This window comes from Perca fluviatilis, chromosome 5 (assembly GCF_010015445.1).
Source record: "Perca fluviatilis chromosome 5, GENO_Pfluv_1.0, whole genome shotgun sequence".
Lineage (NCBI taxonomy): Eukaryota > Metazoa > Chordata > Actinopteri > Perciformes > Percidae > Perca > Perca fluviatilis.
Window position 1 is genome coordinate 38,522,316 of NC_053116.1, and position 26,545 is coordinate 38,548,860.

The following is a 26,545-nucleotide window of genomic DNA, read 5'->3' on the forward strand; positions in this document are numbered from 1 at the left end:
TCAGTGTTTGTGTGTGTGTGTGTGTGTGTGTGTGTGTCTGTTTGTGTCAGTGTGTGTGTGTGTGTGTGTGTGTGTGTCTGTTCGTGTGTGTCTGTGTGTGTGTGTGTGTCTGTTCGTGTGTGTGTCTGTTCGTGTGTGTGTGTCAGTGTGTGTGTGTGTGTGTGCGTGCTGTCGGTGTCCAGGGAGATGTGCTGTTACCATGGCAGCTGTTCTCTGCCTCAGTAATGTGATTGTGTGTTTGAGAGATGATTATCAGAGTGCTTCCTGTCTGAAGCTTCGGGCCGATCAGGTCCGTATCAAACCTGTCTTCTCTTAATCTATCAACTGGAGTTCTTTTATTTATGGTTACATATGGTTACAGTGAGTCGGCAGTCTGAACCGTGAGTCGTCAGTCTGAGCGGTGAGTCGTCAGTCTGAGCGGTGAGTCGTCAGTCTGAAGAGTGAGTCGGCAGTCTGAAGAGTGAGTCGGCAGTCTGACCGGTGAGTCGGCAGTCTGACCGGTGAGTCGGCAGTCTGACCGGTGAGTCGGCAGTCTGACGGTGATAGTTGTGGTTTGAAGGTAGTGGCAGTCTGAAGAGTGAGTGGCTTGACGGTGAGTCGCAGTCTGAGCGGTGAGTCGGCAGTCTGAGCGGTGAGTCGGCAGTCTGAGCGGTGAGTCGGCAGTCTGAGCGGTGAGTCGGCAGTCTGAGCGGTGAGTCGGCAGTCTGAGCGGTGAGTCGGCAGTCTGAGCGGTGAGTCGGCAGTCTGAGCGGTGAGTCGGCAGTCTGAGCGGTGAGTCGGCAGTCTGAACCGTGAGTCGGCAGTCTGAACGGTGAGTCGGCAGTCTGAGCGGTGAGTCGGCAGTCTGAGCGGTGAGCCGGCAGTCTGAGCCGGCAGTCTGATCCGTGAGTCGGCAGTCTGGGGTGAGTCGGCAGTCTGGGTGAGTGGCAGTCTGGTGAGTCGGCAGTCTGGCGGTGGAGTCGTCAGTCTGGTGGGTTCGGCAGTCTGAGTGAGTGGCAGTCTGGTGGAGTCGGCAGTCTAGCGGTTGAGTCGGCAGTCTGAGTGGAGTCTGGTGATTGAGTCGAGTTGAGTCGGCAGTCTAGTGGTGATGTCAGTCTAGCGGTGAGTCGGCAGTTATTGGTCGGCAGTCTGAGCGGTGAGTCGGCAGTCTGAGGGTAGTCGGCAGTCTGAGGTGAGTGGCAGTCTGGTGGTTCAGTTGAGTGAGTGTTGGCGGTGAGTCGTCAGTCTGAGTGAGTTGGTTGGCGGTGAGTCGGCAGTCTGGTGGTTGGTTGCAGTTGAGCGGTGAGTCGGCAGTCTGGCGGTGAGTGTAGTTGGGTAGTCGGCAGTCTGGTTAGTGTTGGTGGTAGTGTGCAGTTGACGGTGAGTGGCAGTCTGCGGTGAGGGCGTCTGGTGGGTGAGTCGGCAGTCTGAGCGGTGAGTCGGCAGTCTGAGCGGTGAGTCGGCAGTCTGAGTGAGTCGGCAGTCTGGTGCGTGGCAGTTGGCGGTGGGGGGTGGGGCTGGGTGGTCGGCAGTCTGAGCGGTGAGTCGGCAGTTGAGCGTGAGCCGGCAGTTGGCCGGGTTGTAGTGGCAGTGCGGTGAGTCGGCGTCTAGGGTGAGCAGTCTGAGCGGTGGCAGCTGGCGGTGAGTCGTCGTCTGAGCGGTGAGTCGGCAGTCTAGGTGAGTCGGCAGTTGGTGAGTCGGCAGTCTGATGTGAGTGGCAGTCTGAGGGTGAGGCAGCAGGGGAGTCGCAGTCTCGTGAGTCCAGTTGGGTCGTCCGTTGAGCGGTGTCGGGTAGCGGTGAGTCGGCAGTCTGAGGATGTGACGGTGGTCGGCAGTCTGGCCGGTGATGGCAGTCTGAGGGGTGGGTCGGCAGTTGAGGGTGATCGGCAGTCTGTGAGTCGGCAGTTGGCGGTGGTGTAGTCTGGCGGTGAGTTGGCAGTTGGGGTGGTGTTGTGTGGAGTGCGTGGTTGAGTGTGTTGGGTGAGTGGTTGGTTGAGTCGTGAGTGATGTATGGTGTTGAGTCGGCAGTCTGGCGTTGGTGGCAGCTGAGCGGTGAGTCGAGTTGGCGGTGTGCGGTGAGTGCAGTTGGGTGGTTCTGGCCGGTGAGTCGGCAGTCTGAGCGGTGAGTCGGCAGTCTGAGCGGTGAGTCGGCAGCGGTGAGTCGGCAGTCTGAGCGGTGAGTCGGCAGTCTGAGCGGTGAGTCGGCCATGCACCACCCGGTACCTTTTGGTGGGCCCAGGCTTCCTTTTAGCTGATCATCATCCATCACTTTCAACCCAGACATCTACTTCTGCCACATTACCCTCAACAACTGCCAAGTAGTAATTTATACTTTATTAATCCCACAAGAGGACAATGTTTTCACTCTGTTGTTGTTATTACACACATTACAAACAGGCCTGAAATACACACACATGCTCAGTAGCCTACCTATACATGCACTAAACCAGGGGTCTTCAACGTTTTTAAAGCCAAGGACCCCCTATCTGAAAGAGAGATGGATCAGGGACCCCCTACTACATATAATGTATAAAATGAAGTCGCATATTAAACTGAATCTACAATAACATGTGGGCAATCTAAAGCCTTTATACATACCTTTTGTGCATGGAATACTAAGTGTTTAAAATGTAAAAAGATTTTGATTTTAAACCATACATGTGGCACAGTGAATCCTGATGGCTACCTTAGTGACTACCTTACATAGGCCAGTAAGCCTATCATGTGGGGATTCATATTTGCTAATAATATAATGGATTCACAGAACTAAAATTAACAATAATTTGAAGGCCCCCTTGCATTGACTCTGAGGACCCCCTGTTGAAGATCCCTGCACTAAATGGAGCTGCCTTGCCCAAGAGCACCTTGGCAGTGCCCAGGAGGTGAACTGGCACCTCTCCAGCTACCAGTCCACCACCATACTTTGGTCCGTATGGGGACTTGAACCAGCAACCCTACTGGCTGAGCTACTGCCACCCCCAGCAACCCACAGACGGACTTTGTCCCGTAATTAAAAAATGGAAATTATATGTGTACCCACAGTGAGAAAACCGAACGTTTTCTGTTAGGCCTCTTATATAAAATGCTCTCATACAAAGCTGCTCGGTTGTTAAACTTCTGAAAACGTTTTAAAAAAAACAACTAAAATGCCGACAAAAGCAACAAATAAAACATCGGGGAAAAAGCACCAACGTGGACCTCTTTAATCTACCAAAACCAACCTCCGTGGCCAACAAAGGTTGTCGGAGCAGGAATTTTGCAATTCGAAAAACTGTTAATCAATTCTTTGGACAACATCTGTTAAAATATACATTCATACAACTGTTAATGCGGTCTGAGTGGTGAGTCTGAACAACACATTCATCACCGTGACTGTCCAAATATCACAGGGGGGGTCAAACTCAGCTTCCCTGAGGGCCACACTAGTAAGTGAGAATCACATCAAGGGGCCAGACATAGTGTATTGCTTTTATGTCATGGGGAAAAGTCAAATATCTTTGACTGTATTACTGCACGTCTCATATAGGCTTCTCACTCACAGTTTGGTCTGCAAAAATGTCAAAGAAAATGAACCAGCAAATGCCAAAAACGTTTGGAAAAACAATCAAAAATGTTGAACAAAACACTGTGAGAAGTGACAAAAAGTAGGTGGGCCAAAAAGTACTGTGATACTAATAAATAAATGTATATAAGGGACCGGATCAAAATTAGCAAGGGCCCGGATTTGGCCCGCGGGCCTCGAGTTTGACATATATCGCGTCCAGAAACGGACTATATTTACTATACTCTAGATTAGTTCAGCTAAACCACCAGAATCTTTGTAGTTGTAGTTTTTTTCTCGGGTCCTGCCTCAATCACCCACCACTCAGCATGGCTCTTGTATATATTTGTTGTTATTTTCTATATTTATATTTTTCCATCTGTATTTATATTTTTTCCATCTGTATTTATATATATTTTTTCCATTCCAAGTACTTACTTTTCAATATTATTTATATTATGGTCACACTTAAATATCATTTATATTATGGTTAATTACTTTTGCTGTTATGTAATTACATATTTTTCAATCTAATTTCACGTCAATTACTTACTTATATTACAGTATTTTTTTTTTTGCACTATGGCCACCTCACTTTACTTAAATACTTTTTATATAATGCCCCTTTACATTCATTCAGTGTTTTTTGCACATTGTCTGTTGTTTGCCTGTTGTTTGTTTGGTTGTTTGTTGGTTTGTTTTTGTTGTGGATAAACTGCTGCTGTAATAAGTGAATTTCCCCATTGTGGGATGAATAAAGTATAATGTAATCTAATCTAATCTATGTATCTTATCTTTAGTAGCAGAAGACACGGCATCTATCGTGGACGTTTAGTTCAACCAGCCGGCTTTGAACTTTGTTACATTTCTCATCATCTGAGCTGCGATGATCCTTTAATGCAGGGATCTTCAACAGGGGGTCCAGGACCCCTAGGGGGTCCTCAGAGTCAATGCAAGGGGGCCTCCAAATTATTGTTAATTTTAGTTTTTTTTTTTTCAATGAATCCAACATATTATTAGCAAATATTAATACTCCACATGATAGGCTTACTGGCCTAGTCACTGAGGTAGCCATCCACAGATACAGTTAATCCTGAGGATTCACTGTGCCACATTTAAACACATTTAAAATGAAAACATTCATAAGGCAACATTTGTTTTACATTTTAAACGCTTAGTATTCCATGCAAAAAAGGTGTATATATATATATATATATATATATATATATACATATATATATATATATATATATATATATATATATATATATATATAAAGGCTTTAGGCTGCCCACATGTTATTGTAGGTTCAATTTAATATGCAACTTCATTTTATACAATATACAGTACAGGCCAAAAGTTTGGACACACCTTCTCATTCAATGTGTTTCTTTATTTTCATGACTATTTACATTGTAGATTCTCACTGAAGGCATCAAAACTATGAATGAACACATATGGAATTATGTACTTAACAAAAAGTGTGAAATAACTGAAAACATGTCTTATATTTTAGATTCTTCAAAGTAGCCACCCTTTGCTTTTTTTGATAACTCTGCAAACCCTTGGTGTTCTCTCAATGAGCTTCATGAGGTAGTCACCTGAAATGGTTTTACCTTCACAGGTGTGCTTTGTCAGGGTTAATTAGTGGAATTATTTCCCTTATTAATAAAAAAGAAGAGGGTGCCACCTGAAAAGAATCTAAAATATAAGACATGTTTTCAGTTATTTCACACTTTTTTGTTAAGTACATAATTCCATATGTGTTCATTCATAGTTTTGATGCCTTCAGTGAGAATCTACAATGTAAATAGTCATGAAAATAAAAAGGGAACACATTGAATGAGAAGGTGTGTCCAAACGTTTGGCCTGTACTGTATGTATAAGAGGGTCCCTGATCCATCTCTCTTTCAGTTAGGGGGTCCTTGGCTTTAAAAACGTTGAAGACCCCTGGTTTAACGTATACTGTATCTGAGCTGCAGAAGCGAATCCATGCGGGTTTAATTTCCTGCTGAGGTGATTTTGTGTTTGTCCGTGAGAAACAGAGGCAGCTGCTCCGACACAAGGTGATTTACCACCGTAATATCTCACCGACTGCATCAGCACAGATTTATGATGCACACGGGGAGGCTTATATCAGCGGAGGAGGAGGAGGAGGTAATGAGTCCTCTGAGGACCATCACTCTGTCTGACTTCCTGATGACTCAGTCTGTTTCTACAGAAATTGCAGCTGGGTACGATAGAAATGTTTCCGCACTAGTGCCGACATGATGCCTGCATATATTTTGAGAAATATATAACCGTTGTTTTATCTACAAAACCTTTTCTTTATTTTACATTTGAAGCAAAACTGGTTACACTTTACTTGAAGGTACTGGTACAGGCCAAAAGTTTGGACACACCTTCTCATTCAATGTGTTTCCTTTTTTATTTTCATGACTATTTACATTGTAGATTCTCACTGAAGGCATCAAAACTATGAATGAACACATATGGAATTATGTACTTAACAAAAAAGTGTGAAATAACTGAAAACATGTCTTATATTTTAGATTCTTCAAAGTAGCCACCCTTTGCTTTTTTTGATAACTCTGCAAACCCTTGGTGTTCTCTCAATGAGCTTCATGAGGTAGTCACCTGAAATGGTTTTACCTTCACAGGTGTGCTTTGTCAGGGTTCATTAGTGGAAGTTTTTCCCTTATTAATAAAAATGCACTCTTTAGGCACTCTCCGTTGACTTGCGAGCTGGAAAAACCAAAATCTGGTCAGGCCAATCACATCGTGTATAGAGTGGGTGGGCGGGGCTTATGGCTGCTGCTGCTGCTGGTGAACATCGGTCATCTGGAAGACTTGGAGTTCAGCTTTTCTTTGAGAAAAGAACAAAGAACGGCACTGAAGTCATTCCTAAAAAAGGGAAGATGTGTTCGGAGTTTTGCCGACCGGATACGGCAAAAGTTTAAAATTTAATCTATCAACTAGCTCCGCTACCTTCTTCGTTGCTCTGATTGGTTGTAACGCTATCCTATTACGTGCAGAGGGAATTTGAAAGACAACCGTTTATCCCGCCCCCCTCGGATTGAGCTCCGTCAATGGTGAGTTCCCAAGACCTCAACATCTGGATGTGGGTCTGATGCTTGTCAGGCTATCTAATAATATCACTCTTATGTAGATACCTTCAAGTGAAGTGTTACCGCAAAACTTGTCGAATGTTAAATCTTGTCTGAACACAAGCAGCCGTTCAAAAAAATTTTGTCTGAATGAAACTAGTGATGATTTAAAATCTAACAGATCAAACGAAAATTTGATTATTAATTTTAAATTAACAGCCACAGCAGCAGTTAAAGCTCATTTATACTGTGATATGTGACTCGTGTCTAACTCATGTGTTGTTTAAATGTCTAAATCAGAAATATGGGTTTCTTTTTAACTATACCTAGTTTGGATTACCTAAAAAATAACACAGATGATTCCATACAATGCACTTTGCAAGTACAACAAAAGCTCGGTTCTCTACTTTAATTGAATTTTGGGTATAATACGAAACCAAAACCTCCATCTTTCTCCGATGATAAAATAATATTTTCCCCATCATTCTCTCTCTTTGGGGAGGGAGGTGTGTTCAGGTGCATTCTGGGCGTGCTGGTCTTACAGGGAGGTGTGTTCAGGTGCATTCTGGGTGTGCTGGTCTGACAGGGAGGTGTGTTCAGGTGCATTCTGGGCGTATTGCTATCTTGAGGCAGCGGGAAGTGATCGCCCCATTGACCAACAAAAACCTGGTCTAAAGTCAATAACGCAGCATTTCATTGTTATTTTAACAGAGCATTAGTAAAATGCTCCTAGGCTCGTGCACAGCGCACACACACTATGCTTGTTACACACACAGGGACACACACACACACACACACACACACACACACACACACAGCAGCACACACACACACACACACACACACACACACACACACACACACACACACACAGCAGCACACACACACATGCACAAGATTACAAATAAAAATATTACGTTTTATCTAACATTAGCACCACTGTCTCTCTCTCTCTCTCTCTCTCTCTCTCTCTCTCTGTTCTTTCTCTAGCTCTTTGCTCCACCACTTTGTTTTATCTATCCCGTTAGCACCTCTCCACATAGCGCTCTAGGATACTGTAGCAGTAGCTGTTGAGACACAGATTCTGAATGCGTTGTATACACTGCTGTGCATGTAAACACTACTCATTGTACATGAACATACAGACTGAAATTAGATTTTTCAAACTCTATAGCGGTGGAAATCAACATTTGCAAGCCTTAACTTTGAATCAGGCAATGTAAAAAAAAAAATATTTTTAAGTTAATTTAGTTAATAATGAAAATAAAACTTTCAAATTGTGATTTTGATGTATATAAACACATCTAAACCTCCAACAGCCTGTTTTGTGCGCACGTCCTCTGAAACTAAAAGTAGTCCTCACAAAGATAGATAAACGAGGTCACACACACACACACACACACACGCAGAGCAGCAGTCAGGTGTCAGGAGACCTGCTATAACCTGTGTCATATGTGGCGCTGTTGCTGTGGATTACCGTCTCCTGTCGCTATGGTGACAGAAACGAAATGTTCCTTTGGTCACAGCGTCTGTCTACACACACACACACACACACACACACACACACACACACACACACACAACCCACATCCTGTTTCTCTCTGCACTTACTAACCTAATCAATACATTAATAGGTCAAATGGAAACTGGAACAGCTATAAAAGCAGATGCAACACGTACACACACATGCACACACACATGCACACACACACACACACACACACACACACACACACACACACACACACACACACACACACCTGTGATGTAACTGCGTTGACAAAAAGGTATACGATAAACAACAGCGACCTCATTCTGCACCACAACGATAAATCAGCACATACGACACACATGGGACACACATATATCTCTCTCTATCTTCCTCTCTCTGTCTCTATCCAACCCTCTCTCTCTCTCTCTCTGTCTGTCTGTCTGTTTATTTGATGTCTGGGTTTCTGGTCCTTACCTGGGCGGTGTGGATCAGCGCGGTGCTGAGCAGCAGGAGCCTGAGAGACGCCATGCTACTGACTGACTGAACACACACACAAACACACACTGACTCATCTGATAACAGAGAGAGGGAGAGGGAGGGGGAGGAGCGATGACGAAGGAGAGGGGGCGAGAGGTATTGAACAGATGAGGAAAGAGAGGAAGGAGAAAAAAAATTACAAGGGGGAGGAGAGAGGGAGAGGAGAGCCAATGGATGAGATAGGAGCACCAGGGAGAAGGCAAGACCTCAAGGAGAGAGAGAGAGAGAGAGAGAGAGGGAGAGAGAGAGGGAGAGAGGGAGGGGGAGAGAGAGAGAGAGAGGGAGAAGGCAAGGACACAAGGAGAGAGAGAGAGAGAAGGCAAGGACACAAGGAGAGAGAGAGGGAGAAGGCAAGGACACAAGGAGAGAGAGAGGGAGAAGGCAAGGACACAAGGAGAGAGAGGGAGAAGGCAAGGACACAAGGAGAGCGGAGAAGGCAAGGACACAAGGAGAGAGAGAGGGAGAAGGCACAGACACAAGGAGAGAGATGGAGAAGGCAAGGACACAAGGAGAGAGAGAGAAGGGACACAAGGAGAGAGAGGGAGAAGGCAAGGACACAAGGAGAGAGAGAGAGGGAGAAGGCAAGGACACAAGGAGAGAGAGAGGGAGAAGGCAAGGACACAAGGAGAGAGAGAGGGAGAAGGCAAGGACACAAGGAGAGAGAGAGAGAAGGCAAGGACACAAGGAGAGAGATGGAGAAGGCAAGGACACAAGGAGAGAGATGGAGAAGGCAAGGACACAAGGAGAGAGAGAGGGAGAAGGCATGGACACAAGGAGAGAGGGAGGGACAGGGTGGACACAAACCACAGTAGGAAGGAAGGTCATGGAGTGAATGGAAGGAATAAAAGGGAATGGCCGATAAGGAAGAAGAAAAGGAAAGGAGGAGGGAGAAGGATGGAGATAGGAGAAAGAGTGGAGGGAGGAAGAGGAAGATAAAGAGAGGGAGGCAGAAGAAGGAAGAGAAGGAAGATAAAATGGAGGAGAGAGGGAGACAAGGAAGGGAAGGAAAAGAGGAAGAGATGCAAATAAGAAGGAAAAGAGGGAGGAGAAATGGAGAGAGGAGGAGTGGACAAGAGGAAAGTGAGGAGTGGAGAAGAGGGGACAGGAGAAGGGAGAAGGGGTGAAAGGAGGAGAGGAGGAGAGAGGGAGAGAGAGGAGGAGAGGAAGGAGGGAGGAAGAGGAGGAGTGGATGGAAGGAGGAAGGGGAGGAGGAGGAGGAGGGAAGAGAGGGAGGAGGGGAGGAGAGGGAGGAGGAGGAGGAAGGAGGAGGAAGGAGAGAGGGAGGAGAGGAGGAGAGGGAGAGAGGGGAGGGGGGAGGATGGAGAAAGAGGGGAGGAGGAAGGAGAAGGAGAGAGGAGAGGGAAGAGAGGAATGGAGGGAGGGAGGGAGGAGAAGAGGGGGAGGATGGAGGGAGGAGAGGAGAGGAGGAAGAGGGAGGATGGAGGAGAGGAGAGGGAGGAGGAAGAGGGAGGGAAGGAGGAGGAAAGGAGGAAGAGGGGGAGGGGGGAGGAGGGAGAGGAGAGAGGGGAGGAGGAAGAGGGAGGAAGAGGGAGGGAGGGGAGAGAGGTGAGAGGGGAGGAGAGGAGTGGAGGGAGGGAGGAGGAGGGAAGGAAGAGGGGAGGATGGAGGGAGGAGAGAGGGAGGAGAGGAGGAAGGAAGGGAGGGAGGAGGAAGAGGGAGGAGAGAGGGAGGATGGAGGAAGAGGGAGGAGGGAGAGGGAGGAGGGAAGAGGGAGAGGGAGGAGAAGAGGAGGGAGAGGGAAAGGAAGGATGGAGAGGAGGGAGGATGGAAGGAAGGGGAGGATGGAGGGAGAGGGAGAGGGGAGGGAGGGAGGGAGGAAGAGGGAGGAGGAGAGGAGGAGAGGGAGGAGGAGGAGGGGAAGAGGAGGAGGAAAAGAGGAGGATGGAGGGAGGAGAGGGGAGGAGGGAGGGAGAGGGAGGGAGGAGGGAGGAAGGGGAGGATGGAGGGGAGAAGGAGGGAGGGGGAGGGAGGAAGAGAGGGAGGATGGAGGGAGAAGAGAGGGAGGGCGGATGGAGGAAAGAGGAGAGAGGGAGGAGATGAGTGAGAAGAGGAGAGAGGGAGGAGGAGAGGGAGGAGAGGAGGGGGAGAAGAGGGGAGGATGGAGAGGGAGAAGAGAGGAGGAGAGAGAGGGAGGGTGGAGGGAGAGGAGAGAGGGAGGAGATGAGTGAGAAGAGGAGAGGATGGAGAGGGAGAAGAGAGGGACGAGAGAGGAGGATGAGGAGGGGAGGAGAGGGAGGAGGGTGAGTGAGAGAAGAGGAGGATGGAGAGGGAGAAGAGAGGGACGAGAGAGGGAGGACGGAGGGAGGGAAGAGAGGGAGGAGATGAGTGAGAAGAGGAGAGAGGGAGGAGATGAGTGAGAAGAGGGGAGAGGAGGAGGGAGGGGAGGGAGAAGAGGGGGAGAGGGAGGATGGAGGGAGAGGAGGAGGAGGATGAGGAGAAGAGGGGAGGAGAGGAGAGGAGAATGGAAGAGAAAGAGGGCAGAGGGAGGACGTGAGGAGGAGAGAGGGAGGAGATGAGTGAGAAGAGGAGAGGAAGGAAGGAGATGGAATCAGGGAGAACCCTAGGGCAGAGGGTGGAGGAGGAGAGAGGGAGGAGAGAGGAAGGAAGGAAGGCCAGGAAACATCCGACAGAGAGAATGAGGAGGAAAGGAGGAGACGACTGGAGAGTGGAGGAAAGGGAAGAGAGGAAGATGAGAGGAAGGCGCTTGGCACTGCTCCTGCTCCTGCCAAATGGGTAGACACCAAGACAACCACCCAGCACATACGAATACACAGCATAATGTGGAACGAAGGAGGGGAGACACACAGCACCACAAACCACAGCCAGACACGGACGAACAGACGACGACAGCACAACACACAGTGGCCCCCAGCACACACACACACACACACACACATACACACACACACCACGCAAAGCATGGACACACACACACAGAAGCAAGCATGGGTGTGAGAGGAGGAGGAGAGAGGAGAGGAGAAGAAAGAAAGAAAGAGAAAGAGGAGGAAGAGAAGAAGAAAAAAGAAGATAGGATAAAGAAAAGAAATAAAGATAGTAAAACGGAAGAAAAAATACAGTAGAGAAAGGAAAGAGTGATGAAGAGAAAAGGGTAAAAAAAAAATATGGACAGGTAATGACACACACACACACACACACACACACACAGACAGACACACACACACACACACACAGACACACACACATACATACACATACACACAAACATACACACATACAAAAAAAACAGAAAAAAACCAAAGAGGAGAGAAGCCATGGACACACACACACACACCACACACACAGGAGAACAGGAATCACACTGATCACACACAACACGAGAAACACACATGAGGGAAGAGGACCAGACACACGCCTCCTTTCCCCCGAAGAAGAAGGACACAAAGAAAAACATAAAGCATGTATTTTTCAGGCTCCACAACTTGAAACAGCTCATGGCAGCTGCTGTTGGGATGGAGAGGGAGACAGATAAACAAATAAATACATAAACAAACCCTGCCCACTAAGCCTTTAAGATGGGGACACACATAAGAGTTGAGGGAGCCCGGGAAACTTGGGATGGAAGGAGTGATTGGGACACAGATAGCATGTGGTTCTTTTAGTGGAAGCGATTCTTGACACAATGGTGGACCCCGACTTCACTTTAAGGTCACGGTTGGACTCAATTTTCGTTTTTTTAAAAGATTATTTTTTGGGCCATTTAAGGCCTTTACAGCTGAATATATAAGAGGAGACATGGACGGGAAGGACAGCGCCACAAATAAGGACGAACCCGTGGCCACACAAGGACTGAGCTGCATGGGACTTATCGCCAACCAGTGGGACACAGCTTGGTCTCACAGTGCCCGCACCAGCAGGTGACAATGCTACAATGAGGGCACTAGAGGGCAGAAAGTACTTGCAACATCAGTCTCAGGTTACGAGGCTGAATTAACGCATCGCTGTTAACGGGCCATGTACGCTTCATGGGTCTTGTTGAGCCCACACCCTTTCCTTCGTTTTTTTTGTTGCCAGAATCCCCTAATGGAGGGCCCACACCGCCACGGGTGACTTAGTGAAGTGGAGGAGGCGTTCTGTTGTTTCTCCTCATCTTGACCCTGCAGTGGCCATAGAAAAGAGTGACAATCTAGACAGCACGCGAACGACAAGTAGCACCCAGCAAGTTAGCAGGCACAGGCAGCACCAGACTTTACCCCGTCTTTAGTAGCAGGCTACAAAGCACAACGGAAGGTACACTGTGTTTTACAGCAGTTATAAGGAAGATGAACGACGCTACACTGTGTCTAGGTAGGCTAGCATGAAGCAACAACGGTAACTCGTCTTTAGAGACAGGCACCAGTCAGTAGACACTGCGTAAACACAGTCTTTAGAAAGGCACAGTGAAAGCATAAACGAATGACACTTTATATAAAAGTAGTAGTGCAGCCGCTGAAGGAAAGTAATGGCCCCAGGTTTTAAAGGTGGCACAGCGAACGGTTAAGGCACAAGGTGGCATGAGGGAAAGGCAACAGAGACTAGGAAGTTGTAGGTTCATGAAGTGGCACGTGAGGCATAGCCGCTAAGCTAACGCTACACTGTGTCTTTAGCTGTAGGGCTTTTGTTGCTAAGCTAACGTTACACTGTGTTTTTAGCTAAAGGCTACCACCCGCCATGCTTTTTGCTTTGTGTGTGTGTGTTTTTTTCTTTGGTTGTGGCATAGTAGGTAGCTAGGTGTGAAAGAATGGGTGGTTGGGACTCACCATCCTGCTCCTCATTTCGATAAATTTTCGATATATAATCTAAATCGTGAAACCCCTAGTTTCATCAAATTACTTCGAACTAACTGACACACAGAAACCTGGCAGAAGATACAGGTTGGTTTTCGGTCTCGGTCTCGGTTTTTTGTAAGTTCAATACGATGTTTAATAAGCCGACTCATTCATTTAAAGCTGATTTGTCATTTCTATTAGAAAGTTTACAGTTCGGTCTGCTTATGACGGTGAAAGGTCTGTTTCTTATGGTTTGTATTTAATACAGCCGGAGCTTTAGTCCCGATAATTCCCCGTGGAAAGTTTCCACCTTGAATATTCGTAGAATTTTGCAACTGTAGGTAGGACATTTTGTACCTCTTTGACTAAATCTGTCAACAGCTAACACGCTATGCTAACTTATTTTCAAAAGTTGCATTTATTTGTTCGATGTAGCCTCCTCTCTGTCAATTATCAATAATAATAATAATGATATAACAAAGTGTACAATAAAAAGTATTAATAAGTCACAATAAATCATAATAATCATATTCAGACGGACGTTTTCTGCCCTCCACAGTCGCTGTGATCTGAGAGGTGCAGCAGGAATGTAACAGACTGCCCGTTAATCAAACACACAAACTGCAATGACGGGAGCCATTTTGGATCCAGTTTCCAGCCGCCACCACCATGAAGTTGTCACTGCCCGATGTGAGTTGTGCATGCGTCACTTTGCGACAAGTAGCCTCCGATATACTGTCTATGGTTTTGAGCTAACTTTAGCAATCAAACAATCATAGATAGCTAAAACTAGTGCCCTATATTTAGGGCACTAGCTTAAACGTTTTTTAAATGACTGCTAGCTAAGATGCTAACGGCGTTTTGTGCTAACGTTAGCAATCAAGCAGCCTACTAGATTCTAACGGCATTTTGAGCTAATGTTAGCAATCAAGTAGCCTACTAGATGCTAACGGCATTTTGAGCTAACGTTAGCAATCTAACAATCATAGATAGCTAAAACTTTTTGGAAATTATTATTATTTGTAAAGAGAAACATTTATTATTTTACGGATTTCACAAATTTCAGTAAGACACGTTATGCCGTAAACAGTTTAAATCTGAGCATGCGCGACTCACATCGGGCTGTGACAAAGCCATGAAGTCCAGACTGGGTTTACTGCGTCTCCAGAGTGACATCACTTCCTGTGTTGATATTTACATGCAGCAAGACAAACGGCAAAACAGCTGGGAGGTGATGTTTGGGCGGACGCAGAGAGGTTGTCGTTTTTTTGGCTCCAGTTTGACACTGGTTTGGATCTGATTGGTGTCCGGTGTGTGAACCCAGTCTGAACAGCTTCGTGATTGGCCGATGTAAAGCTGATCCATCCCACCCGGTCTCACGGCAGTTCGTGAAATGGTCACGTTATTTTAAATTTATTGATACGTGTTCATGGGGACGTTTTTGTCGGTGTGGGGGGGGGGGTTTCACGGTGGCCAGCACGAAATGGTCTACAGCAGGGGTCACCAACCTTTTCTAAACTGAGAGCTACTTCATGGGTATTGAGTCATACGAAGGGCTACCAGTTTGATACACTCTTCTGAAATAACTGTGCTCAGTTTGCCTTTAGTTATATATGATTATTAATAGTTATATATGGTTATTAATGATTAATGATGCTCATCTATGTGAAGACACTGATCATGTTAATGATTTCTCACAATAATTATCAACAATGACTTAACAAGGTGGGAAACAGATAATATCAATATTCAATTTTCATTTTTAGAACAGGCCTGAGGGCTACTCATGTGGTCCTTGGGGGCTACCTGGTGCCCGCGGGCACCGCGTTGGTGGCCCCTGGTCTATAGGGAGCAAACGCAAACGCCTCACACGCCAGGACACGGCCGCAGGGGAACGCGCGACAATAACGCGATGGCGGCGGTTGGGGTTTAGGAAAAAAACAACGGTGTTGGCGCACATTTGTTCCTTTGTTTGGTCTGTAATTCACACGTGGCATCGGTGTAGATGCGTGTTTTTAAACAAACATTTGCCAATGAATAACTTGTCCAAGAGTTCAAACTTAAAGTTGGATATGGCCGTTATTATATTATTTATTTATTTTTATTTAGTTATTGTATTATTTGGTTATTATATGGCCGATATAAACCGTTTATTTTAAGTAAACAGCAAAATAATAATTCTTCTTTTAATCTCAACCACGTTATCATACACGTAACCGCGCGCAACACAGCTGAAGCAATTAGGCCACATTTAAATAAACGTTTCCACCCCCCAGCGTCACACGCTGATTGCCAATTAAATGGCTCCAACGAACGGGGAAAGGACGCCTCACAATAACGGGACGCGACCCCCGGCCTCTGGCGTGAAAGTCCTGAATTGTTTGACCCACTCCCACCCCCAACCAATCCCCTTACTCAGATTTTTCGGCATTTCATAACTACTCGCTGCCGTAGTCGTGCTGTGACCACGACATATGCCTCCCATTGAAATACATTAGTTTACATTTTACATTTTCGTGCTGGTCACCACGAAAAAAAACGACAAAAAACGTCCCAACGTGAACAAGTATCAATAGATTACATAACATGACCATTTCACGAAGTGCCGTGAGACTTGGTTGGATCCTCGGGAGGGGAGGGGGGGGTGGTATATAACGAGGGGGGGGGGGTTGGATCATTGGGTTCAATAGGAAACATGAAGAAACAGTAGAGTCTATATTATATATATCTGTTCAAAGTGATATCTATACAACACAAACATACATTCTCTCCACAGATTAATATGAATAACTCTTTTCAACATCGTCACTTGGTTTCGGAAGGTTTCTATTCGTCGGAGTTGTTGTTGTTGTTGTTGTCGTTGTTGTTGTTTTGGTGCTCGCTTGGTTCAAGTTGTGCATTTGCTATTTATAACTCTCTTTTTTTTTTTTTTATCCTTTACACATCGATTCATTTATAGTGAACATTTAAAACCCCATCCCTCTTTTAACCCTCCCTTCCCCTCCCCCATTGACTTTGCAGACAGACAGGAGTGTTGCATTGTGGGTAGTTTGCAGGCGACCCACTGGTGGTTTACTCCGGTGTTTTCTGTGAAGAAAAGACAATCATGTAAATATGACACGTAGTCATGTCAAGCCTTTTATATATAAGATAAGTATCACTGAGTACGTTTACATGCACGCTAAAGGCTGTCAGCTCCACGCCATCGCTACGTCTTCGCTCCTACGGTGTCGTGACCCTTCGCGGTGCATTTCACCGCCACAACGCTAGGGGGGCGATAAGTCTGAGGTTATTTGCGAGGTGTCTGCCAGCCAGTTTATGTTATGTTAGCAAGCAAACTTTAGCACAACTGCCCACAAAGTACTAGCCTCGTGGGACCGTCCTGATCTGGCGAGCTCCAGTTTTCTACTCCCAGATCAGTCTGGCATCTTGAGATGAGAGAAAATTTGGAGCCGTTCGCCAAACGACCGACCAATCAGCGTTGAGTTTTGAGGCGGGTTTAGGTGTGACGCAGCGAGAAGCGACTGTTCGGTCTGAACAACGTGGCGGCTTCCACGGAGGAGATGAGCGTAGCTATCGCAGCGAGTTTTATCTGAATTAGAAAGTATTCCTTCATTGGAAGAAGAGCTAAAAAAAACAGCACTGGAGGCTTTTCTCGGAGGAAAAGATGTTTCTGCTCTTCTCCCGACTGGTTTCGGCAAGAGTTTGATCTGATTGGTTGATTTGACCCGTCTATCACCAACTATAGGTGCTGATAGACAGATGGTTTATCCAATCAGATAACCAGGATTTTCGCCCCTTCACAAAAGTTCTCCAACGGAAAGTTCCCAGATGGATATGCCGAGCTGGGGCTCTGCACCAATCACAACCGTTGAGGCAGGTTTTACAACTCAGCATGACGGCCACCGAAGCGCAGCATCACCCTGATCGTTGTTCCTGATTGGTTGAAGGACTATCCAATGGCGCCCAGAGGCATTTGAGCGGCGTCCGTTGGTGACGCCCCTTTGGAAATGGGCTGTGAATGAAGCTTCCCCAGACCCTCTCCCGGTTACAGCTGAGAATGGTCTGGTGTCAACCTGGCTAGTAAACAGCATATTCCGGTTAGATATTCAGAATAAGGCCTTTTTCAGAATATAGCATTTTCAGATTAAGACATGTGGGATATTCCGGTATTATTTGGGTTTTAGAGGCATTCTATTGGACATATATACACAGCGCATTCAGAATATGCGTCTCAATCAGGGTTTTTACTGCAGTTTATGGTCAGCTCTGTGCGTTGCTGTGGTTGCTGTACACAAACCAACCAGCCAACAGTTTGCAAGGCTGCAGACCCGATAAGAAGGAGAAACACAGCTACTTTTATACATTATCAAAGACTTGGATATCAACAGGTTTTTGGATATGAGTCAACCTTTTCTAGAATCTGGTTGAAGGAATGAAAGAAGGAGGCTGTGTTCGCACGGTCCAACCAGTCCACCACCGCTGGAAAACTTTGAAAAAATTGTATTTTGCACTGCTGCATGTAAACGGGAATATTAGTAAGAATATTCCCATTCATTAGCCATGTAAACAGCTTAGTCAGGATATCGTCTTTTTAGGAATAAGGGCAAAAACCGGAACATTATGTGCATGTAAACGTAGTCACTGTTAATTTTATCAACAACAATATGTACAAAATATTAGTTTGAAGCACAAAAAATGTAACAAGAACTACAATACGCTTTCTATTTTCCACCAATGAATAAAAACAAAAACGATAATGTGACAAATTAACTTTCGTATTCGTCTGCGGAGTCACATTGTAGCTTCTGACCACAGCCTGTATTTTAAGATTGGATGAAGCGTCTCCACTTCCTCCCATTGTACAAAGTGAAGCCAAAATCTTTCCAGATCCAGGCGCTGCCATCTGGTAATTTTGGAGACAGAGTCTGCGCGGTAGTGATACGGCAGAGAAGCCGCAGTATCAAAAGTCCCATACATACTGACCCTTTGTCTGCAGAAAACACAACACACAGCTAACATACTGCAGATGAAACTACATATTTGTGTTTACATCTGTAGTTTTATTCAAACAGGAGGAAATAGTGACTTTCTTGGGGACTACTTTCAGTGGCGGATTAATCCACATTTGGTGCTCTTTAGTGAGTATTTGTGGCAGCAGGACGATGTGTGTGGGATTGAGTCAGAATAAACTACAGTGTGTGTGTTCGGTGATGAAGGAACATGTCAGCCTGGGTAACAGTGTGGCTCACTTTAAGATATTTTTTGGGCATTTTAGCCTTTAATAGATAGGACAGCAGGAAAGGGGTGAGAAAGAGGGGGAAGACATGCAGCAAATGGCCACAGGTCGGACTCGAACCCTGAGCCGCTGTGTCTAGGACTGAGCCTTTGCATATGGGCGCCTGCTCTACCAGGTGAGCTACCCAGACACCCCTGATGTGTTTTTTTGGGGGCTTTTCCCTTTATTTTGAATGTGGATAGATATGAAAGGGGGAGATAGATGGGGGATGACACGCAGCAAAGGGCAGCAGGTCGGATTCGAACCCTGCGCCAACTGCGCAGGACTCAGCCAACATGCAGCGAACGCTCTGACTGGGTGAGCTAGAGGCCGCCGATATGTTTTTAATGTTCAGGCTGTGATACACACACAATACTTATTAGTAGGGGTGGTACGGTTCATGAAAAAACACCCGAACCGCTCGGTTCGCTAGTCTCGGTTCGGAGCGTGTGTGTACCGCACGGTTCGTAAGTACACTGTTAAGCTGAACTAACCTCTTACTGCCGTAGTGTCCACTTTATACACCTATGTTAAAACACTAACTGGAAATGACGAGCGGGATGGGCGTGACAAACGCAACCCATGGCAGCTGATTGGACGATCGCGTCACATGGGTCTGGCTGGTCCCTAATTTCAAAACAGACTGTCATGGCGGCTCGTTCAGAATACGATCTCATATTGTACTAAAATAGTTCAACGAAACGTGTTTCTGAAAACATTTTAAGCAAGAAATAGGCCGTGCAGTTGCTGAATCTGTCTTCATTTCAGATCGACAGAGGTCAGTTTAAAAGATTTTTGTCAGATTTTGAGAGGCACCGAGCCGACCGCTCCTCAAGTGGCGTGCTGCTGCTGCAGGTCACGTCACCTGCAGAAATGTCCAGTGGGAGAGAGGCTGCCCGGAGCTGGAGGATGCACCAGCGTCGTTTATAGTCTGGTGTGTGGGAACATTTTGGATTTAATGGTACCTATGATGAAATAAAACAATATATAGAACTGCCACTGTGTGCATGTTTTGTGCAACATGCATTCAATATGCTAATTTTAGCTATATATCATATGCTGAAGTATATTCTGGAGCGTTAAAGATTAAAAGAAAAAATAACAAGAACCGTACTGAACCGAAAACCGTGACCCTTAAACCGTGATACAAACCGAACCGTGGGTTTTGTGAACCGTACCACCCCTACTTATTAGTAAATACATTTTCAAATTGGTTTGAATCTGAATAGAATGTCACCAAAGTTATCATTTAAAATGAGTTAAATGAATCAGGCAATCAAGCAGGGATTGGTTCCACTTCCTGTGTGACTAACCTGCTTCCTGTCAGTTCACATCTGATTGGCGAAGGAGGTGGGCGCCCCCTGACCGTACTCTGCATCCTGGAGGAAACACAACAGCAAACAGGATGATTCACAGCAACTGTTGCAGGTTTTTTTTTTTTGCCGTTTGTCTATTTTGATCTCCTCAGAACAGTCCTAAGAACTGTGTTTAACTATAGACCAAATCACCGTGACGTCGCGCCAACACAAACATCCCTTCCTGGTGGACAAATGACAGTTGATTTGAATTATGGAGATATGTGAAATGTCATTTTCAGCCGTAACTGTAACGTTTAGAGATATCTAGTTAAACATGGAGGTCTGACGTGTCTGTGGTCTCTGCTGGGATTGTTTTCTGTCCCGTGTTGCTTTGCTTTGCTACATCTTTGATAAATCAAATCTAGCCAAAAATGATTGTGATTGGTTTAAAGAAATGCCAATAAACCAAAGCACGTTTTGTTGGACTAGCCAGACCTTCCTCTGAAATGCTGTGGAGGAAGGTCTGGCAAAGTGAAACTATAACCCAAATCAAACCAGTCAGTCACCTTCTGTTGAAGCAGGTCTTACATGCTTAAAGGTCCCATGAAATGGTGCTCTTTGGATGCTTTTATATAGACCTTAGTGGTCCCCTAATACTGTATCTGAAGTCTCTTTTATATAGACCTTAGTGGTCCCCTAATACTGTATCTGAAGTCTCTTTTATATAGACCTTAGTGGTCCCCTAATACTGTATCTGAAGTCTCTTTTATATAGACCTTAGTGGTCCCCTAATACTGTATCTGAAGTCGCTTTTATATAGACCTTAGCGGTCCCCTAATACTGTATCTGAAGTCTCTTTTATATAGGCAGGCTGGGGCAACGTATATTAATGTTAAAAAACCTCATAAAGTGAAATTTTCAAAAGTTTTGTGTTTATTAATTAGCAGTTTGGCTGATCACCTGGTTGTATCCTTGCTGGCTGTAATCGGGTTGGTAGCCTCCCTGGTTGCTGGCGTACGGGTCTTGTTCGTACGCCCCCTGCTGGCCGTAAGCGTCTGGTGCAGCAGCTTTCTCCTGAGGAGGTGGAGCTCGCATGAAGGGAGCGATGATGCCTGTCTCCTTAAAGACGAACCACAGGTTTCCCACCCACAGGACCAAGTTAATAAAACCAAAAGCCTGGAGGAAGAGAGGAGGAAGTAAATTCTTATTAGACACAGTTAGAAACATAACGGGTCAATATGATACCTGAGTTTCAGTGACGATGCCAAAATGATAGTTTGCAGTACCTTAGTTTGAGGAATATTAATTATATTAACAAAAAATATAATATTAGTGCTGTCAAACGATTACAATATTTAAATGCGATTAATCGCATTAACGTCATAGTTAACTCGCAATTAATCACATATTTTTATCTATTCTAAATGTCCCTTGATTTCTTTTGGTCTCATTATTTCTTCTCATTTTAATGCTCTTATCAACATGGAAAAGTGAATCGGCTTGCTCTGTGCTCGGCCATTAGCTGTGGGCTCGGCCATCAGCTGTGCGCTCGGCCATCAGCTGTGCGCTCGGCCATCAGCTGTGCGCTCGGTCATCAGCTGTGCGCTCGGTCATCAGCTGTGCGCTCGGCCATCAGCTGTGCGCTCGGCCATCAGCTGTGCGCTCGGCCATCAGCTGTGCGCTCGGCCATCAGCTGTGCGCTCGGCCATCAGCTGTGCGCTCGGCCATCAGCTGTGCGCTCGGTCATCAGCTGTGCGCTCGGCCATCAGCTGTGCGCTCGGCCATCAGCTGTGCGCTCGGCATAATTGGGCTCGGCCATCAGCTGTGCGCGCGTCCATCAGCGCTCGGTCATCAGCTGTGCGCGGCCATCAGCTGTGCGCTCGGCCATCAGCTGTGCGCTCGGCCATCAGCTGTGCGCTCGGCCATCAGGTGGTATTTCAGACTGGACGTGCTGCGGTGATAGCTCAGTTCACAACTACCAAACACACACAGATCACTTTGGTCTTGTCAATGGAACCATTTGGCAACTTTTTAAAAGTAAACTTTCCATTCAGAATCTTATTGGCGTCCATTTCAGCGTCTTGTGCTCGCCATCCGCTGACGTTAGCCTGCTACTCTTTGACGTTAGCCTGCTACTCTTTGACGTTAGCCTGCTACTCTTTGACGTTAGCCTGCTACTCTTTGACGTTAGCCTACTACTCTTTGACGTTAGCCTGCTACTCTTTGATGTTAGCCTGCTACTCTTTGACGTTAGCCTACTACTCTTTGACGTTAGCCTGCTACTCTTTGACGTTAGCCTGCTACTCTTTGACGTTAGCCTGCTACTCTTTGACGTTAGCCTGCTACTCTTTGACGTTAGCCTGCTACTCTTTGACGTTAGCCTACTACTCTTTGACGTTAGCCTGCTACTCTTTGATGTTAGCCTGCTACTCTTTGACGTTAGCCTACTACTCTTTGACGTTAGCCTGCTACTCTTTGGCGAGCCCAAACAAGTGTGTGTGGCGTGCCTGTTCTGTTTCCGGTCTAGCTAGATCCGGTGTGGTGTTGTAGTTTTTCTAACGTTACTAGTTGTTGCAACAGCATGTGAAAAATACTACAAAGTTCGCTAGGCCAAAAAGAACGTTAATCTCGCAATAACAAAATGACACCGTTAAAATGGGTTTGCGTTTACACCGTTAATAACGCGTTTAACTGACAGCACTAAATAATACATATTGTTCTCCAAAAACCTTGTTGCCATTCAATAAAAGAAGTTGACAAATGTTAAAAGATTGAAATCAGGAACTATGTGATCACATAACTAGTCGACAAGATTATGAATATGACTTATATGGCTGGTACATTTTTGGTATTGGACAGTTTTCGAATCTCAGCGCTACAGACCCATTTTTGTCAGTACCAAAAGAGTGTTGACGTTGGATACAGAAATCACGAGGTGCCGACCACAGGGGGCGGACGCGTAGACTTTTATAAGTGAAGCGAAAACATTTGGATCGCCCCCTGGTGGCTGGCTGCAGCATAGGTGACAGTCTTACCACGGAGGTGTTGAGTCCAGACATGACAGGGTCGTGGACTTCACGGCAGCTGTTCCCCTCACTGTCGCAGGCGGTAATCAGAGTAATCACTTTGTCGGGGTCAGTCGCCGTCTTCACGTCGGACAGACCTTTGGCCCAGGCCGCCGAACTCACCAGCCACATGAAGGCAAACACCGCGGTCACACCCAGGTCCTAAACGCACACACAAGTATGAGTGATGTTTCCCAAGCCGTATTCTCTCCCGACTCTTCGACATACTGGCGCTTGGACGGTGGCCCTTAGTGTCTGACGTACAGTACAGGCCAAAAGTCTGGACACACCTTCTCATTCAATGCGTTTCATGACTATTTACATTGTAGATTCTCACTGAAGGCATCAAAACTATGAATGAACACATATGGAATTATGTACTTAACAAAAAAGTGTGAAATAACTGAAAACATGTCTTATATTTTAGATTCTTCAAAGTAGCCACCCTTTGCTTTTTTGATAACTCTGCAAACCCTTGGTGTTCTCTCAATGAGCTTCATGAGGTAGTCACCTGAAATGGTTTTACCTTCACAGGTGTGCTTTGTCAGGGTTCATTAGTAAAATTATTTCCCTTATTAATAAAAAAGCAAAGGGTGGCTACTTTGAAGAATCTAAAATATAAGACATGTTTTCAGTTATTTCACACTTTTTTGTTAAGTACATAATTCCATATGTGTTCATTCATAGTTTTGATGCCTTCAGTGAGAATCTACAATGTAAATAGTCATGAAAATAAAAAGGAAACGCATTGAATGAGAAGGTGTGTCCAAACTTTTGGCCTGTACTGTACATCTTTTAAAGTGCCCATAATATGAAAACAAAAATCACTTTTTCTGGGGATTTGGGGTGTTATTTTGTGTCTCTGGTGCTTCCACACACATACACACTTTGAAAAAAAAAAACATCCTTGCTGTTTTGAGTGAGATCTGGTTTCTGAATGTGTCCTGCCTTCAGTTTCCTGGTGAGCTGGTCAACATCTGCACGGCTTTCTACGTCACTAGCCGAAACGAGGGGCCTAGGGGGCTAACCGATAGCATGCTAGTGCTAGCATGCTAGCTCGTTCTCAATGGCAAAACACTGCTACAACACACACAAATTCACCCTAATCTACAAAATAAATTGTATAGAACTACTTCCATGTCCCTGTTCTGCAGGTATTCCACACAAAGTGTGAAGTGCGCACTCGTTTAGAAGAAGTCTCCCGGCTAATCCTGCCTTGTACAGGCTGAAGTTGGAGAAACAGCTAGCTAGCTCATGTAGTCATACCTAGCTACTGAGCATGTAGTCCTTGCCTAGCTACTGAGCATGTAGTCCTTACCTAGCTACTGAGCATATAGTCTTACCTAGCTACTGAGCATGTAGTCCTTACCTAGCTACTGAGCATGTAGTCTTACCTAGCTACTGAGCATGTAGTCTTACCTAGCTACTGAGCATGTAGTCCTTACCTAGCTACTGAGCATGTAGTCCTTACCTAGCTACTGAGCATGTAGTCTTACCTAGCTACTGAGCATGTAGTCCTTAGCTAGCTACTGAGCATGTAGTCCTTACCTAGCTACTGAGCATGTAGTCTTACCTAGCTACTGAGCATGTAGTCTTACCTAGCTACTGAGCATGTAGTCCTTACCTAGCTACTGAGCATGTGATCCTTACCTAGCTACTGAGCATGTAGTCCTTACCTAGCTACTGAGCATGTAGTCCTTAGCTAGCTACTGAGCATGTAGTCCTTACCTAGCTACTGAGCATGTAGTCTTACCTAGCTACTGAGCATGTAGTCTTACCTAGCTACTGAGCATGTAGTCTTACCTAGCTACTGAGCATGTAGTCCTTACCTAGCTACTGAGCATGTAGTCTTACCTAGCTACTGAGCATGTAGTCCTTACCTAGCTACTGAGCATGTAGTCTTACCTAGCTACTGAGCATGTAGTCTTACCTAGCTACTGAGCATGTAGTCTTACCTAGCTACTGAGCATGTAGTCTTACCTAGCTACTGAGCATGTAGTCTTACCTAGCTACTGAGCATGTAGTCCTTACCTAGCTACTGAGCATGTAGTCCTTACCTAGCTACTGAGCATGTAGTCCTTACCTAGCTACTGAGCATGTAGTCCTTACCTAGCTACTGAGCATATAGTCTTACCTAGCTACTGAGCATGTAGGCGCTACCTAGCTACTGAGCATGTAGTCTTACCTAGCTACTGAGCATGTAGTCTTACCTAGCTACTGAGCATGTAGTCTTACCTAGCTACTGAGCATGTAGTCTTACCTAGCTACTGAGCATGTAGTCTTACCTAGCTACTGAGCATGTAGTCTTACCTAGCTACTGAGCATGTGCGACTGACAACAAAGATGTTACAGAAGTTGAGATGTCTCACTCTGTAGCTAAAACAGAGACCTGAACACAGGGTGAAAAGAGGAGCTGCAGCAATGTGCAGTACAACAAAAAATATGGTGTTTTTAGAAAATTAAACCATGTAAACCTATTCTGATACAACCTTAAAATACAATTATGAACCTGAAAATGAGCAGAATATGGGCACTTTAATCCCACCTACAATCTTTTCCTAACCCTGACTATGTGGTTTTACCCTGCATGTTGAAAAATGACGCCAACAGGATACCCATGGCGCCATTTCTCAACGCACAAGGTAAAACCACATAGTTAGGGTCAGGAGAAGATCGTGGGTGTGGTTAAAAGATGTACGTTTAAGTGACACGGGACCCGAAACCAATTCTCCTAGGTGAAAGTCAAGGGGTCCCAACCAAGCGGAATTAAAACTTAAGCCAAGCCAGGTGGCCAGAGCATTAAAAAGTGCCGCCAAGGGGTCCCGACCAAGCACTATTAAAAATGACGTCAAAGGTGTCCCAACCTAGCATGGTAAAGTGACGCCAAGGGGTCCTGAGTGAACTAAGTGAATTGAAAAATGACAACAAAAGGTTGTTAAGGAAAAACTGTGTGAAGAAGGTTTCGGGAGACCTTGATGAATTACACAGGAGCATTTAATGAACACTCAATTGAGGAGAAAATTAAGCAGGCAGTACAGTTCGACCACGATGTGTTATTAATGTGCAGTTAATAACTCAACTCTCAGTTCCTGTCTTCCTGAAGGAGTATTTAAACTCACACTGGAGGCGTTACGTTTAGCTGAATCTTTCAGTAAACAAAGATATTGCAGGCGCCTAAACACATACGCTTAAGCCTAGTTCAGCCTGTCTCTCTCTCTCTGGGGAGTATCAGATAATAAAGCCTAGATCAGCCTGTCTCTCTCTCTGGGACGTATCAGATACTAAAGCCTAGTTCAGCCTGTCTCTCTCTCTCTGGGACGTATCAGATACTAAAGCCTAGTTCAGCCTGTCTCTCTCTCTCTGGGACGTATCAGATACTAAAGCCTAGTTCAGCCTGTCTCTCTCTCTCTTCTGGGGGTTATCAGATACTAAAGCCTAGTTCAGCCTGTCTCTCTCTCTCT

The 26,545-nt window shown here is 45.7% G+C and overlaps 2 protein-coding genes across 2 annotated transcripts in view; both read right to left on the reverse strand.

Annotated features, from left to right (window-relative positions):
• The window catches only part of pcsk1nl (proprotein convertase subtilisin/kexin type 1 inhibitor, like), a 22,572-nt gene extending 13,824 nt beyond the window's left edge, over window positions 1-8,748 (reverse strand). Inside the window, exon 1 of the mRNA XM_039799719.1 lies at window positions 8,594-8,748. Within this exon, the coding sequence (XP_039655653.1) occupies window positions 8,594-8,647 (54 nt within the window). The 5' untranslated portion in view covers window positions 8,648-8,748. The remainder of the gene's footprint in view (window positions 1-8,593) is intronic.
• Window positions 8,749-16,357: 7,609 nt separating this feature from the next.
• The window catches only part of LOC120558637 (synaptophysin-like), a 28,963-nt gene continuing 18,775 nt past the window's right edge, over window positions 16,358-26,545 (reverse strand). Inside the window, exons 5-8 of the mRNA XM_039799720.1 lie at window positions 23,055-23,246; window positions 20,980-21,195; window positions 20,035-20,100; window positions 16,358-16,530 (exon numbers count right to left, since the gene is read on the reverse strand). Of these exons, the coding sequence (XP_039655654.1) occupies window positions 20,050-20,100; window positions 20,980-21,195; window positions 23,055-23,246 (459 nt within the window). The 3' untranslated portion in view covers window positions 16,358-16,530; window positions 20,035-20,049. The remainder of the gene's footprint in view (window positions 16,531-20,034; window positions 20,101-20,979; window positions 21,196-23,054; window positions 23,247-26,545) is intronic.